This window comes from Hoplias malabaricus, chromosome 16, assembly GCF_029633855.1.
Source record: "Hoplias malabaricus isolate fHopMal1 chromosome 16, fHopMal1.hap1, whole genome shotgun sequence".
In the NCBI taxonomy this organism is placed as follows: Eukaryota; Metazoa; Chordata; class Actinopteri; order Characiformes; family Erythrinidae; genus Hoplias; species Hoplias malabaricus.
This window is the reverse complement of record NC_089815.1, coordinates 20,824,375-20,842,316: the sequence shown is the minus strand read 5'-3', so window position 1 is coordinate 20,842,316 and position 17,942 is coordinate 20,824,375. Positions and strand designations below refer to the sequence as shown.

Genomic DNA, 17,942 nt, shown 5'->3' with positions numbered 1-17,942 from the left:
ATTGTGGAGAATCGTCTACCTGCTAAACATGAGTGAATGAGGTATGATCCTGTCCCCTGAAATGAGAGGACCTCCCGAAATGTTCATGCAGTTGAACGAGCTCCAGAAACATCAGGCTCTCCATGTAGATATGAGATTTAAAAATCGATGTGTGAGTTTATATACAGGTTTCACAGGAGTTTAAGGGACAGATCCAGAACCAATTAGCATATTCCAATGGAATAGTGGGAAGTCTGGAAAGCTGGGTGTGTGTAGAAGAGGGAAAACTAGTTCTCTTGTTCACACTCATTCCATCCATCCTTCCTTTGTTCATTCATTCATTCTGACACAGAAAACATCAACGTCTCATTTCTCCACTGATCTGATTGATTTTATTTGTAAGGCACCAGAAGCATTTCCTTACTGCAGAAATATCCATTAATCTAGAGTAAAATGTTATTTTTTTTGTGTTAATATTTCATCCTTATGCTATTGTATAACACAGTTATTTTTGCACTTTAGGTTGTACAATATACAGAAAATAAAAGTTTTTAAAAAAGAGGACCTCAAATGCTTACAATGCTTTATGCAAATGACCAAGCAAAGAGCAAGCAATGACTGAGGAGAGAGGCAGAGTGGGGGCAGGGCTTGAGGGGGGAGGTCTTACCTTCTATATAAAAAGGTCTATCTTTGTTCCACCCACTTATTCACTATTGTGTAGCAACTGTTGCTAGGTTGGACAAACTTAACAAAACAAATATCTCCTATAAACGTGACTGGAATATGGATAAAATACCTAACTGTAGAGATAATATGTAAATATCATTTGTGGGTTTAAAAGGAAATACTGTTAAGATCATTTTTTTTAAAATTCAACCTGCCTAGTGCCAAATATCTTCTACAGCACTGTGCATCTCAGAAGCATTGAAGAGTATAGCATTTAGATTTTGGCCATGTTAGTGTTTTTCACCCTCCTCTCCTGAGGGAAAGGCTGAATTACCTTCTATTTTTCACAACAGTCACTGCTCATGAGATAAGAGTCTTGTCTCGATTCATATCTCTGATTTTATTTCTGGAGGGGAAAAAATATATATACAAATACATTAAAAAAAAATAAAAAATAGCACTGTCTGAACTCCCTCAGTCCTTTTCATCGATAGAAAGACTACCTCCCAGGGCCTGCAGAACCTCCACGAAAAAACGTAATTGAGCTTAGCCTGGGGTTTCAGATGCCCCTGTAGCATACGAAAGCTAAGAAACGGCTGGCATTGAAACCGTAGCTCTAATCTGTACCTCTATTCCCAAGACACGAGGGTTCCCTGTAATGTGGATCATGTACAATGCTGCCACAGTACCCACAATGCTGGGCAGAAAGAAACCCAACAGCAGTGGGCAGATATAAAGCTGTAGAACTTTAACCCAGACCTGATCCATGTGTTTTATCATTGGAAATACATACAAAGGCTTCATTACAAAAGTCCCATCCATCATAAATAAATCCACCTCAAACAGGACTATAGTTGACTGACTACAATTACAATACCTGTCTGTGCTGAATGGGGACTGCTTTCGCCAATGTTCTGTAAAGCTTGTCCAACCTCACAACGGTTGCTATGAAGGAGGGCATTTGAGAGCGAAGTACGAACAGATCAGTTGTCAGTAAAGTCCAGAATCTCTCAAACACAAATGTATCCACAGACACAAAGCTTTAGCTCCTGTAGAACCGTACACATCTACTGTAGCTGAGTGCTTCCATGAGACACATACAGTACATACATAACAGCTGTGTGGATCTGAATCTCATCGTTAGTCCTTGCACAAACACACAGGAAGCAGGCATTTAAGAAAATAAACTAATAAACTAATAAACTATGGAGCAGAAGAATGGAGTCTGACATAGTCTGGAACGTAAGCTCGTGTAGCAAAACCACACTCATGCATGTTGGTCATTACGCAATGAACGATACAGTCTAGCAATTCATTCTCTCTTCAGTAGCACAACTACATCATACATATAAAAGAGACACCTCCTTCATTTTTTAATATCTGACCCATCACTCAAATCAGTATATTTTCTGATGAAATCCCCCAGAAAGTTTTATAAGAAAAAAAAAAATCATTCATGAACCACAGAGCAGAAAACATGTCTTGACAAAGTCATCTTACATTAAATTTACTGTATCATGCCTAATGATTAAAAAAAACGGAACAATTAAAAAACTTAAAACTCCTCCAGTTTTTCAGAATTTCTGCATGTGTGGCTGTAAATACGGTAATTCCTAGAGGTCTGTTGTGAAATTCTGCTTTTATAGAAACTTAACAGCTTTGATTTCTTTTACAGTGGTGGTGAAAGGAACCAGACATCTGAAGATTTCAAAGTCTCTAAAGCTCCCTTGCAGGAAGTTCTTACATGGGAACGATTATAAATATACTAAATGATGCCTCAGACAATAGTTTATTTATTTGTTTATTTTTTTAAGTATGGTATTGGCCTAAAACAGTTTTGAATGGCAAAACAGAATCCAAATAAAAACTTTGACGGAATGGGGCTTGTATTTTACAGTATTAACTTTACATATAAATAGAAGGTAACCATACAAAACTTCGCAGCGTCTCATAATCAGCATCAAAGCTTGGAGTTAGAACATCAGCTTGCGGTAATAGCTACAATGACATTGGTTTCGAATTTTGTACTTTCACAATATTTAAATCTCCAAACTGAAAAAGAAAACTTATATATGGACATAAGGCACATTTTTGGCCACTCATTTTTGCTGTATAGGAAAATTTATTAAATTGAGACACTAAATCACCATGTTAATCTCAGTGCGGAATTCTGAAAATTGTTCCACTAAAAACGAAAAGCCACTCGGTTTACTAGTCTTTTTGGACAGTAAATAAAACTGTTTTGTCGACATTGTGATCCCTGGTTCCTATCATCAGGACTGTACCAATCATCAGGTAGCGCCTATCTCTACAATGAACTATTTCACAAAGGAACACTCTGAAGCTTGTCATGGGAAGCTTCTCAATGTGAACCCCAGTGATTCTACAGCAATCCAAAATGGGGACTCCAAACCGTACAACTGGCCTCGCTCTCTGTCTGGGTAGGATAGCCCTTCTTTTTCCTCATTCACAGAATGTGCAGTGCTAGCCAGTACCGGTGCCCATTAGCTAATGTGACAGATCTGGGCAATTGGCATTCTCCAACATTGTATTGAACTGTCCAGTTGTGTTACATCTGCAGAAGTTTAAAAACAAATAAACAAACAAACCAAAAAATGCTGGTTCTTGAAGAAAAATACGCTTGCATACACCCTCCCAGTTTGGTGGCGATTTTTGTGACTGGCGGAGTTCTAGCTAATAGGGTGGAATTGGCAATAATTGGTGAGAGATATACCTAGAAGCAGTGATTGACTTTAACTCAGTTTTCGAAACATGAAGAAATTTAAAAAATTGGTGGAGTTTCTCTTTCTCTAACTCACTCCCAAACATAGGTCATACTCAAAGTCTTTCTTGAGAAATTAGAATGCTTATTGGTGGCAAAAAAAAACAACAGTTTATACAGACATTTAAGAACAGCTCTAAAGTACCCACTTTAAACTGACTGAAAGAATGGAGCTATTCATTAATACAGCAAACTGCCACATGTCAACTTGTACAAGATGTGCCTAAAAGTAGCCAGCATTGTACAAATTAATGTATACACTGGTATCACCACTGTACACTGTAATGACTAGTCAGTATATGAATATGTTTAGGCCATTTGTTACGTTTTACAATTTACATGTGTAGTAAATGTGTGTGTGTGTGTGTGTTGGGGGGGATTTTAGACACATCCTGCAACTGAGCTCCAGAGGAAAGCACCTGTCCTCTCAGTGAGGTCCTTAAACACTTAAGTGAAGTGATCTGTACTTCAGGTTGGTTGTGCAACACAATCTATTAGCAAACAAAATTTGGCTGCAGGTTATCCATCACATAAATTGGATTAATTCACAAATCGTTTTGTTCTTTCCTTTTTTTCCCCCCTTACTCTTACCTAAGCAGCTCACGCAGAGCTGATTGGATAAATGTGCATTTCATTCAGAGACACTATTAATCTTCTTGTTTGGGAGGAGAAGGGGACCTTTCTTCTGGGGGGTGGAGGGAAAGAGCCTTGTGTAATGACCATCAGAGAAGCTTAAAATAGAAAAGGGAGGGTTTCCAAATCAAGAAGTGATCATGGCTGTAACAGAGCTAACATGCTGCAAGCTTACTGCCCCCTATTGGTCAAAAAGGAAAACTACAGATAGAACAAAATGGCACAAGAGAGAAAAATTGACCTTGAACAATTCTGCTTTTTATATCCATTTAATGCATTAGTAATGCTTTCTAGACAAACCTTATTATAAAACTGGGTCTCCACAATAATGCAGTTATTAATCATTATATTGATACTATGCAAATTATAGGTTTCAATATGCAAATGGGTCTGCTATCCAATGGCAATAGTTTTTACTGTGTGCTGGAAGAATCTGGACCAATCATAGGCCAGATAAGTGTTTCCACTAGGTGCCAGTCCATCATAGGGCATCACATTCACACATTCATTAACATACTCACACCTATGGACACTTCTGCATGGCCAATTTCAAAATCAAGTAATGTATTTATAACAATGCCATTTATAGCAAGGCTGTTTTTAGGGCATTAAACTCTAATCTGATTCCTATCAAAAACACTAAACAATGTGGACTTGGCAAGGATCTTTTCTATTTTCAACATCTTAAAATACACTATATTGCCAAAGGTATTCACTCAAATCACTGAATTCATGTGTTCCAATCACTTCCACCTCCACAGGTGTATAAAACCAAGCACCTAGGCATCCAGACTGCTTCTAAAAACATTTGTGAAAAATGGGTCACTCTCAGAATCTCAGAGAATTACAGGGATGTACCGTGATAGGATGCCACTTTTCCAGTTGTGAAAACGTCTTGTGACTAAATATTCCACAGTCAACGGTCACTGGTATTATAGCATGTTAAAATGACTGGGAACAACAGCAACTCACCCACGAAGTGGCAGCCACGTAAAATGACAGAGTGGAATCAGCGGCGCATAGTGCACAGAGGTCGGCAACTTTCTGCTGAGTCAATTACTACAGACCTCCAAACCACATGTTGTCTTCAGATTAACTCAAGAACAGCTGAGCAGCTGCATCCAAGTGTTACATCACCAAGCACAATGCAAAACAATGCAATTGGATGCAGTAGTGTAAAGCATGCCATCACTGGACTCTATAGCAGTGGAGACATGTTCTCTGGAGTGACAAGTCATGCTTCTCCGTCTGGCAATCTGATTGGAGAGTCTGGGTTTGGTGGTTGCCAGGAGAACCGTACTTGCCTGACTGCATTATGCCAAGTGTAAAGTTTGGTGGAGGGGAATTATGGCATGGGGTTGTTTTTCAGAAGTTGGGCAATTTGGACAATTTCATGCTCCCAACTTTGTGGGAACATCCAAAAAACGGCCCTTTCTTGATCCAACATGACTGTGCACCAGTGCACAAAGCAAGATCCATAAAGACATGGATGAGTGGGTTTGGTGTGGAAGGACTTGACTGGTGAGCACAAAGTCCTGACCTCAACCCAATAAAACACCTTTGGAATGAATCTGCACTGAGACTGTGAGCCAGACCTCCTTGTCCAACATTAGTGTCTAACCTCACAAAAGTTCTTCTGGAAGAATGGTCAAAAATTCCCATAAACATGCTCTTAAACTTTGTGGAAAGCCTTCTCAGAAGAGTTGAAGCTGTTAAAGCTGCAAAGGGTGGGTTGACATCATATTAAACCCTATGGATTAAAAAAGGGATGTCACTCAAATTTATATGCATGTGAAAGCAGATGGGCGAATACTTTTGGAAGTATATTGTATTTCATTACAGAGGATGGAATGAGGCTTGGGGAATTCCTCTTTAATAAACACACAACGTCCCAAAGCTTGTAGCCACATATTCTAGTAAGTTATTTCTTGCTATCCCGCAAAGGTTAACTCTGCTGATAAGTGTTTAATCTCCATGCAAACGCTTTATCTGAAAAATGGGATGTTCTGGAGCAGCCACACATGAGCCGAATGTCACCAGGCCCAAAGCCAAGCACCCATATATAAAGCCCCCAGCACTGGGCTGTGGAACAGTGGAACTGCATTCTCTGGAGAGATGGAGCTCCATCCAATTACCCCTCCAGTACCTCTGGGATGAGGTTGAGTGACATAGTTATCCAGAACTAACCATCCAACATCAGTTCATGACCTCAGTAATGTTTCTATAGCTGAATGCAGGGGGATTCTGTAAGAAATGTTCCATTTTCCAGTGTAAAGCCTTCTTAAAAGAACCTGTAAAAATCTGGAAAGCTAATCAAATTTCAACAGAAACCCTGGGTGATTGTCTACAAACTATTAGCCACAGCGTGTATCTAGAACTGTTGGACAAAATCCTTAAATTTTGAAATTGTAACTTTATTTCCAAACATTTTAGACCACTGCTATTGAATTATTTATAATGACATTTTAAGAACATGTAAAGATCAGCTGGTATGTTCAGATGGGGAAGGGGGGAGCAGGAGGGACCCGAGCAAAGAAGAACATGGAGATGCAAGCAGTTGTTTTTAAAACACAATACATGGCAATATAATGCCATTGCTAGAATTCCATGTATATTGAGCAGCCGTTATAAATTGTTGCTGGTTTGCTTGAAGACAACAGTGTGCTCTATGTTTTTGTCACTAAACTGAAGGAATCCAGGCCCTTATCCATCATCATGTGCTTCTGCACATGCCTCTTTTAGTGCTTACATCCATCTATGAGGGGAGAGCAGCTTAAAGAAGGTGCTTCTTGTTTTTCTTTTTTTTTAATCACCACATTTCTCTCACAACATATCTCTAAGGAAAACAACATAAACACTTTCTTACCAAATGGACAGCAATAGATAATACCATTTAAAAATAATAATAATAAAAAAAAAAAATTAAAAAAAAAAAGTATTCTGTTTTTAAACAGTGCTCCCTCTCACTTGGTGATGGGGTGAACTGCTCTGCTCTGCTCTGCTATCTAAATGCTCTCTGTCTAAGACAGTGAGAAAGACCAATACTTTTCCATAATCCATACAGGTACTAGAACAAAGTAAAAATGGAAATGTTCATTAAGAATGATCAGATCATTTTTCTTGTGGATTAGTTGGTGATTTGTATTTGCAATTTAGCATACCTCACTCTAGCATTGTACAGCCCATTTTTAAAGGAATAATTTAGGGTTTTTCAACAGAATATCTACCTGCCACATGTGTTTGGCACAGATGATTACCATGGACATTCATTTCTGTTACCTGTAGTTAGAAAAGATCAGAAAACCTCTACAGTAACCAAGCTTTTTACAGAAGTTAATGAGCAGTTGCTGTTTTGTAGAAAACACGTTGTAGAATTCCTCACTAAATTGGTTGAATGGGCTGGTTTTACAGAGGCAAGAATTCAGGGATAATTCTTTAATAATGTGCAGTTTTCACAGGCTCCTACCTGATCACCATGGAAACCAGACAACCAAGGAAAGCAAAAGGCAATCAGAATTGTTTTTACTGTTAGTCAAAAGTTGGATAAAAATTATTTAGAGCACTTTTGTGAAAATCTCATGTCTGTCTTATCCTAAATACTTATATATAAATACGCTGATGCTGTTAGCGTCATACTTTAAAATAAAATTGCTATCCATTTCCCAACCAAAATGTTTTATTTTGTTAGGAAAATTGATAATTTAAAATTTCAGAAATCATATCAGTATAATTACTTACATCTGAATGTTAATGTAAAAGCCTATTAGCCCATAGCCCACCTACCAAGCCAATCAACCTAGAACGCTCTCACAGATTTTCAAAATGAATGTTGTTTCAAATACAAACTATTGCCAAAAGCTGCAATGGGGAGTAAAATACTTGTTTATGTAGTTGGTGGCAATAGTTGACTTTACTTCAGCTTTTCTGCATCATGGCTCTTATAGAGTAAATGTCACACAATTTAACAACTGCCCATTACCTTCCATTACTACCTTTTGATTTTGCATTTTTCTGATTATCTTTACAAGTACAGAGAAAGATGTTGATGGCAATCAGTGGTATAATAAAGATATAGCATACAGAGCCTAGAATGAAAAACGCTAGATTATTCCTTTAAAGAACTCAACATTTAAAGGACCAATAAGTTATATTTTCATGTCTTATCTGTGAGTAATATTAGTAGCTCTACTTCTATTCACAGCCATGAAAATAGACCCCTGCTGAAACACTGCAGAAAAGATAGAGGTTCACAAACTACAGGGAAACTTCATTTCTCTCCATGTGTTGCACTGTACTATGCTTACGGCCATTAACCTTTCATTTCCGCTTATTGCTCCTTTAAACGTAGTTTAAAATGTGACATGCTAAAGGAGAATCCCTTAGGCATAAAGGAAGGAGGGGGGGGGGGGGGGACTCTGCTCGAAGAAACACTGATGGTGCCTCAGTGGAGCAGGCTGGCCATGCTGAAATGAGGCAGAATATGTGGAATATATTACACATATAGATATATACATACACTCAGGCAGAATAACTGTAAAATAACAAAATTATATATAATAAAATTTTTAAAATCAAATCAAATCACTTGCATACATCAAAAAAAGGTGGACTGGTGAATGTAAAGCTGAAGGAATGAAATGATACCGGGTCAAAAACACAACCTCCATTTAGAGCAATGAGGAGAAAGAGTGCCAAAGAAAGAAAAAGAAATAAAGACAGAAAGACAGACAGCCTCCACTGTACAGTAAGCGCTGGAGGATGAAGGAAGAGAGGAGATGGAGGTGTGGTTTAGTCGGATTTGTCTCCATCCTCTTCGCGGTGGCTGTCCGAGGCATCCCGTGCGCTCTTGTCTTCTTTGGCCAGCTGTGCCTGTGAGGCCAGGATGCTGGAGAGAGAGAAGAGGCCAGAGCTGGATGTGACAGCGGGCAGACCGGCTGGCTGACTCAGCCCCAGAGGCAGAGGGGTCATGGGCAGAGCAAGACCCTGCAGCTGAGAGAGCTGGTGGGCCTGGAGCTGTTGCTACAGGGACAGAAAAGACAGCTTTAATCAAACTGTTCTGGATTTAAGCCCAATTTATATTTGTGTGTCGAACCTACGTCGTAGGCAACGCATCGATGCGGACCCTATGCCTGACGCACACCTCTCCAGAAATGTAACTATGCGTCATGTCGACGCAGACTGCAACGACGTGATTGGTCAGAAGTCGGACGGACATTGTTTATGCTGAGCCAAAGAAGTACTAGAACCTCTTCTCCACATTATACAGACAGCAGCAAGTTGATAGCAAGAGATTTCCTCAGACATGGTGTGGACGTCTCCAAGAGAAAAATAAATAAAGAGAAGTGGAACCACATGGGAAAAATGGGCCGGTTTTGTATTTGTTGCTTTCTTGGCACCTCATGTAAACTCTGTTCTGTCCCAAACAACGGATTCTTCCCTAAATAGTGCACTTTAAAGATAAGTAATTCTACTACATCACTACATTGCGTACTACACAGTATAAAGAAAGATTTGAGATTCAGCTCTAGTGGTGTGGCGGTGTAATTGCACAGCGTCGCAGGCATCAACACACAAGTATAAATGCTCACAATGGTGTAGGCTCTGTGTCGAGTCACATAGATAACTCCAGCTTCAACATCTACATTTAGAAAAAACAGCCTACCCGGATAATTGAGTTCATCTCTGGTGGAGTAACCTGCTTGGCTCTTTCGATAGCCCCAAGGACCTGCTGTTGGTGCTGAAACACAAACACACAAGTGAAGGCCATCACATATAGTACAGTCATTAATATACATGCAAACACAATTTACATTCACCATCCATGTACACATTAAATTGTTCAGTCCTAATTTGAACTGATTCGATATGTTTTTTCTTTTTTTTTTTGTTATTGCGATGAGTTGTTGAGTGTCATTGCATTGCACAGTAATAGGTGTACTGTTTCTTTAACAGTTATTCATGTAGAGTGTGCAAGTGTTTGACTCTCCTGGAATACTATGAAGACCACTGGACTCTGCTGTTACAGTTACTGTTGTCTGTAATTATTGCAACCAGTGTTTCTTTTGCTAAGATGTTCTTTATTCTTGCAGCTGATGAAGGCTGAAACTGACTAGGTTAAAATGCTGTTGTGTTTTCTTTTTTTTTGGTTCATATCTCCCATTGCTTGACTGATAAATGTTTATGTGAAGAAAATGATGTAAGACAGCTCAACAATGGCTCTGAGGTGTCTGTGCAGTAGAAAATGTAGTAGTTGATAAATTTCTTAGTTCAAAGCCTGGTTGAAAGGCTGGTCATTCAGTACCTCCTGAGACAGGTAAGGCAGGACTTGAGCACAGATCGCATTTAATCTCTTCACAATCTCTGCCTGAAAAGGAAACACACACATAAGTTCACAATCTGTTTAATCGTGCCTCATGTGGGGGACCAGTTCTACAGATCATAAACTGGTTCATTCAGGGAGTACAAAGAAATTTGATTCTTCATATCATCCGAGTTGCTGTTTATAGAAAACAAAAAAACTATATCATTTTTATATATATTGTTTGCTATGAGGGTGGTGATAAATGACTTAGCATCCCATAGGTTGCCATACAGACACACCAGCACACTGAAAAGCATTATGAAAATCCCTCATGTCTCGAGTCCTCTTGTGGGTCAAATAAATCAATCCATTTCAACAGTTGGCAGTGTTTGAATGACTTCATTCAAATTACGTCTTGGTTAAATTTTAATTAATACATTATTTAAAATTAATAAATGACTAAATATAAGAATATAAACATACTGCATTAATGTGTGCAGATGTGTGTTCTCGATGACGTGTACCTCATTTCACTTAGATCATCAACAAAAGCCTAAACTCTTATACATTTTTTTAATTCAAGTTCATCTACTTGAATAATGACTCAAAATGTAAAAAAAAAAATTAAAAATCAAGAAGACTGCCGGTGCCCTGAGCCATCAACATCACAGGGTACTCAGGATTATTGCACTGTAAGCAGAAAATGATGCAAGTGAATTAAAGGCAAAAAATGAGTATAGAAAATTCAACACTCGTTGCTATATTATAGCTTTTAAGTAACTTACTCTTAAAGGTTTTCTGTTCATTTCTGGATGATCACAAAAATTAACCTTTATGTTTTGACACATACAGTGTGACAATGTTTTCAAGCAGTTCCATAAAGCACCCCCACACACACACAATTGTTGGGTGGTGATGGGATGTGCATGCCACAGGAGTATAACCTGCGCAATTGCTGAGAGAGAGAGAGATAGAGAGAGTGACAGTGAAGAAGGTAAATCAGCAATAGCCCTGTTACAGTACAGTGCTGGCAATTCCCTGCCACACTTACACACCAGGGTGCATGACAGAAACAAGGAGGAGGAGAAAAGAAGACGGAAGCGAGAGAGAGAGAGAGAGAGAGTGCAAGAGAGTAAATGTATGATAAAATACATACAAAGGGCTATGAAAAAAACAGAGAATGGCGAGACAAATAGAAGAGAGAAAAAAGAGCAGATGGGACAGGAAGAGAAAAATGAAAAGGTGAAAAAGAAAGAAGTAGCAGCATACAAAATACTGTATTCTTCTTTGCATTCGTTTCTGCACTCCTCCTCTCCAGCACCTCTCACCCTTCAATGCAGACAGTTCTCACACACACACACACACACACACACACACACACACACACACACACACACACACACACACACACACACACACACACACACACACACACACACACACACACACACACACACACACACACCTCTGCTGGTAGCATGCAGTTATTCTGTATTTTCCCCCACAGAGCGAGAGAGCACGAGAGAGAGAGAGAGAGAGAGAGAGAGAGAGAGAGAGAAGGCTGATGAACTGTGCTGTTGTTGGAGCTCGAACACATCTTCAACATTTTCAGCTGATTCTGTCACAACAGCTCCATCAATCCACACCCACAAACATACAGCTATGGCCAAGATTAAGACACTGATTAAGCCCCTGAAGCCACGCCTAGCCCTAGACTAGCCCTACCTCTCAATCAGCAAGGTCCTTTTGACGACACACTGTAAAATTGCTGGCATTTAGACTTAGTTCTGTGCATTAGTACAGAAAATAAACAAATAAACAAACAAACTAACTAACTAACTAACAAGGTAGAAAATTGGGTAACCAAACTACAAGGCACAAGATGCATGGTTGGTGCAGTGTAGTGTAATGTAGTAACACTGCTGCCTTTTATGCAGAAAGCTAGGTTTCAATCCCCAGCTCAGGTAACCAAGACTCTTAACACAACAACTGCCAACATCCGTAACACAGATTAACTGTCAAATGTGTCCAATAGGAAACGCTCTACTGGACAGTCCTCAAATCTGGGCTCAGGTCTTTATCTCAGTCCTCAGCTCCTAGGACTCAGGAGATATGGGATGTTTTGAAACCCTAGCCCTAGCAATATTTAGGTATTCTGTATATGAACCTAGTTTCTCCTAATTTGGTAGCCTCACAGGACAAAACCCTTCTTGAATATGAAAGGGAGTAATAAACTTGGGATTTATTTCCAAGAAATTGTGGGCCATTCAAACTGATATTTATACACGTAAAAATACTGTGATATTTCAAGAAAATGTAGAGATGTTTTTTTCCAGTTAGACTCAAAAATTTGCATCATTTGAAGATACCAGATTTTATCCTTAACCTGGTACATCGGTGCCTTTTCTTTCTAAATTAATTAAGGTTAGTTTACTATGTTGTAGTAAGATTTCAAAAATATCCTAAATATATGTAGGTTATATGGTATTTGGAGAGAGGAAGAGTCCTTACCTGCTTGTGCATTTCAATATTCAGTCCATATGACATCTCATAGTACTGTGGAAAGATAGTGACATTAGAGAAACATGCACTGGGGTATCATACACAGTTCTTACAGGCAGAAAAACAAGGTTGGCTGTCAGACAAGCGGGTGTCTCTGATAGATACAGCATGGGCGAGTGTGTGTGCGCTTGTGTGTTCGTGTGCAGTGCATGAACAATGATTCAGTCACAACACAAGGGACTACACAAGGGAGGAAGAAGGACAATGAGGATAGGAACAAAAAGGAACACATTAAAAATACTACATTTCATATCGCTAATGTCCAAAAAATAATAACACACAACTAAATTTTTGCAGCTTTCTTTTTTAGAAACGGGTTCACATTTCCTATGGCTCGTGCTTGTCGCCATGTCTTTTGTGACTTTGGCCACCAAAAGTGCAAAGATTTGATTTATTAAATATTAGTAATTAATTCCATATTAACAAATCACCTGACCAGTGTTATATACATATTTTCAATATTTAAATAATCAAACAAGTACTTTTACTATTCTGTCTGTTTCACTGGACTCTTTTTTTCACTGGAAAAAAAAGATTTTGTTGAAATTCACTGACTATACCCATTCCAATGCATGACGTTAGCTAGAGAAACTTCTACAATTCTGAGGATTATATTTATTGCTTTCGATGGTCGCTAGTTTACTAAATGCAACACAAGGAAAATAAACATATAATTAGTTAATTAAAACCTGAGACACAGGCCTGAAAAAAAAAAAAAAAATCTGAAGTTTGATTTTAAAAGACAACACAGTGGTGTGTAGTCAGTCAAGTAATTACTGCTCACTCAAACACACACACCCCATTCTGGCTGGCTGGTCCTAGGGATTGTGCAGGAACCTGATAGGCTGCTAGATGGAGGAGGGGAGAGGTGGATGATGGGGAAGAGCAATACTGCACAGATTAGATCAGATTAAAGCGCCGGGTGGATCAATTAGAGGCAGGATATCAGACAGCAACACGAAGCCTGGGTGAGTGACAATGAGATTACAGAGCAGAGTGAGATAGAGCGAGAAAGAGAGAGAGTATGTGTTGGGTAAGAGGTGAAGGAGAGAAAGAGGGAGAGGTGAGGAAGAAAGTGAAAAAAAAAGAAAGAAAGAAAAGAGGAAATGACAAGGGAAGTAAGATTGGTAGAAAAAAAGAAAGAGATGGAGACAGTGAGGAAGACACTAGAAATACATAAGAGGTATGGAGAGTAGGAGGGAAAGGGGAGAAAAAATTGTGATGCGTATGAGAAAGAGAGGAGGGGGGAGGGAGAAGACAGAATGAAGTGACACAAAGGGATGGGAAGAGAAAGATTTAAAAAAGAATGAAAAAAGAATTTACAGAGTATGGGGAGGAGATGGACAAATAGAGAATAAAGAAAGAAAGAGGGAGCAGAATGAGATGAAAGGGCAGGTATGGGATGGGTCAGTAAGTGGAAGGAGGGTGTTCTAGCTCGCTCTCTCTCTCTCTCTCTGTTGTGTGTGTGTGTGTGTGTGTGTGTGTGTACTCACCATGATATAATGACGCTGCATTTCTGATTTCTCACTGGCCAGCTTGTCACATTCTAGCTTCAGACTGAAGAGAGCAGATATCACAAATCAGAGAAACCATTTTGAGTTGGAGATTAAATCACAGAAATGACACATTTTTACGCATTTCAATATTTATCAGAAAAGGAACACCAACAGTAATTTGATTATTAATTTGATTAGTCTTTCAGCGCATCAAAGAAAGGTCATGTACCAGCACCGTAAATACCATGAATGCTCTCCATTCTACAATTCATGACATTGAGTGATTTTCATTCCACAAAACAAACATTAACGCACTCACTCTATTCATTTATTTATTGTCTGTAACCGCTTATCCAATTCAGGGTCGCGGCGGGTCTGGAGCCTACCCAGAATCACTGGGTGCAAGGCAAGAACACACCTTGGAGGGTGCGCCAGTCCTACACAGGACAACACACACACCTACAGACACTTTTGAGTCACCAATCCACCTACCAAAATATGCTTTTGGACCGTGGGAGGAAACCGGAAAACCCGGAGAAGACCCACGCAGACACGGGGAGAACACTCACTCTATTCAATATCACTTAAAAACAGCCATAACCGTAAATAGACAGGTCCAAAATATCTGACATTTATTTTGACAAAATAAAATATTAAAGACATATACAACACCTGTCAGATTCTCTTCAGAGCAACTTGCTATTTATTCATGTTACAATCAATTAGGAGTCCTGCCCAAGGTGTTACACATTTAGCTACACCAACCATCCAAGGCCTTTCAGTCCATCCATGAAACACAGTAATTGCAGCTGAAATACTGCAGCAATGACATAGTGAGAAGTGTAAATCACCCAAAACTTATCTTAAAGCCCTCATAGAATTATTCATCTCTAAAAGCTACAATCAGTTATTAAAACAAAAGTCTACCAAAGACTTGTCTGTTGACATTTGTTTTCTTTTTTGAGTTGTATTTCTCAATCCATTTCTTTCAGAAATATGCTCACAGAACCTGATTCCTATCATCACCATAAAGAACTATGAGGGAGAGTGTTTCTGTGCAGAAAACCATTTCTCAAACTGCTGTTAATAAGTGATTACAATACAGCTAATAAATAATGTAACGATTTAGAATAATCAGTAGTAAAACTGCCTTTTAATGTGTGCATGGTTGCTTCATGCTGTTCTACTCTAATCCAGACAGAGGCTTACCCAATGTACATCACATGATGATCAAATATCAAATTAGAGGGAGGCTACTGTAGCGTGTTGTAGTGTGGAGAAAACAAGCAGGCAACATGGTAACATAAGCACACTTTCACAGTAAGAGCACGCTAAAATGTTAGCTTGAAATGCTCTTTTACAGTCTTGAATGACAGGCGGTCTCACTCTCTCCCTCTTCTTCACTGCTTGGTGCTTCCACTTAGCCAAAAAAACAGCCTTCTCTTCCCTCCAAAAAACAGCCTTAACATACATTGGGGGTTGTCATAGCAACCATCCTCACTGCTGCCAGGCTACCTGTGATTGGCCATGCCAGTCCCTGATTGGCCAAGGCCACACGAAGCCTTCTAGGATGCTGTCAAAAAAAAAAAAAATAAAAATAAAACCCCGACCACCCCCTTCAAGAAAAAAAAGAATAAGAAAAGCAAAAAATGAGAAAAAGAGAAAAAGAGAAAAAAAAAATAAATAAATAAAATAAACAACCCACACTGATGTAGTTTTATTGCTGCCGATTTCAGCCTCCAAATCGCTCCTGCTGTCATCCTTATTTTGATTTATGTATTCCCTGATCTATTTATGCATTTGCAGGCGGGGCGGGGGGTGCGACAGCTCGGGTGGGCTCAGGAGACCGCCCGCAGTACATTTCTTTGAAAGGCTCAACGCGGTACAAAAAAAAAAAAGGGGGTGAGGGGTAGGGGTGGGGGTGGGGGGGTGAATGCCTTGTCTCTGGAATCTCAATTGAAGTCAATGATGGCAGATCGAGGGTCTGAATAGACACAGGAAGTGTGGGGCCCTATTCTTCTAAACGCCTCACATGCGGAAGGGGGTTAAACGCCAGCACGTTCGTTGTCATGGGAATAGAAGGAGGGAGGCTGACGCACAGACATGTTGCCTTAAAAAAAATAAAATATATAAAAAAAAAAAAAAAAAGACAAGGCAGAAGAAAGTGGTCTTTTCATGTTCTTACAGGGAGTTTTATCTCCTCAATACCTAACAAAACTAAGCATGACACTAGTAAGATTTCTATTAGCACCTTAATGCTCAGATCACTACTTTTAAAAAAGAAGCTATTTGATATATATATATAGGAATATATATCTTCCTGTTTAAAATAAGTGCTTTTATATATAAATACACAAATGTGAGCTCAAATTCTCTTCATCAAACACATTATTTGGGCACCACTAAAAGAATTAGTCCCGTTTTTTGTTGGCTGTTACTGTGAAAAACCACAGATCATTTTCTATAACTGCTTTATCCATAGCACAGTCACAGTCAGTCCAGAGCCTACCTGGAATCATTGGGCACAAGGAACAGACCGTGTATGGGGTGCTGTACATCATAAGGCAAGGCAACTTAGACACCCCTAATATACAAACCCCATGGTGTTATTAATATGGCCACAAAGACATTATTTCAATTGATAAAACTGTTTTTTTTTTCTTTTTAAATCATACACCCATTTATAATTTGATGCTAGTAACATGTTCTAAACACAGAGTGGTAAATTTGTGCAATGCTACAAAAACACTAATTACGTTAACTGACAACAGTTCAGTGACATGGTTGACTTTAAAACACATTTCAGACAGTCTTTCAGAAATTGAGATGAGACAGAGAGATAGATAGATACCTGTGATATTGTGCTTGGAGGAACTGGAACTCGTCCTTAATGCGGTCACATGAGTCTGACGTGGTGAATTTGAGCTGCTGTGATGAAGCCTGTAATCAAACCATTAACAGTTAGTCACATTGCGCCACTCCACACACAGGCAGAAAGCAAATTAGTACAGTTAACAGCACGGCACTCAAAACCACAATAACCATTCCAAATTGTTCCAGTAAATTCGGAACAGCTTTTGAAAATTATTAAATTCCAGAACTGAGATCAGGAGGGAATTCTCTGGAGGTAGACCAGGGCCTGCCTTACAAAATAAATCTGTGAATGCTACTTTCCAAGACATGAAATACAATTTCCCCAAAAATAAGGAAATCCCTGTCAATCAGACTTAACTCAAAAACAAGTCGTTCCTAAACTCTGGCTGTATTACACGTGAAGAACTTGAAGCAGTTATTATTTCCCTCGTCTCTCCATATTCCAGCAGGAGGACAGGGAGAGATTATTACTGGAGTACTGGTGGAAGACCAGATGCAGGGCTCGTTCACAATGCTATAAAGATTTAAAAATAGATTGACCATCCAGCTCAAAACCTAGTATGACATGGAAGCTATTTAGTTTTTGGTCCATTTTCTTGTTTATAAAATTTACATTTGAAGAGTTAGTAGTGTATGTTCATGGATTTAT

General features: G+C 39.1%; 1 protein-coding gene across 1 annotated transcript in view; it reads right to left on the bottom strand.

Annotated features, from left to right (window-relative positions):
* Positions 1 to 357: 357 nt before the first annotated feature.
* The window catches only part of tle5 (TLE family member 5, transcriptional modulator), a 37,822-nt gene continuing 20,237 nt past the window's right edge, over positions 358 to 17,942 (bottom strand). Inside the window, exons 2-7 of the mRNA XM_066647305.1 lie at positions 17,271 to 17,359; positions 14,417 to 14,480; positions 12,873 to 12,917; positions 10,362 to 10,424; positions 9,723 to 9,797; positions 358 to 9,079 (exon numbers count right to left, since the gene is read on the bottom strand). Coding sequence (XP_066503402.1) covers positions 8,849 to 9,079; positions 9,723 to 9,797; positions 10,362 to 10,424; positions 12,873 to 12,917; positions 14,417 to 14,480; positions 17,271 to 17,359 — 567 coding nt within the window. The 3' untranslated portion in view covers positions 358 to 8,848. The remainder of the gene's footprint in view (positions 9,080 to 9,722; positions 9,798 to 10,361; positions 10,425 to 12,872; positions 12,918 to 14,416; positions 14,481 to 17,270; positions 17,360 to 17,942) is intronic.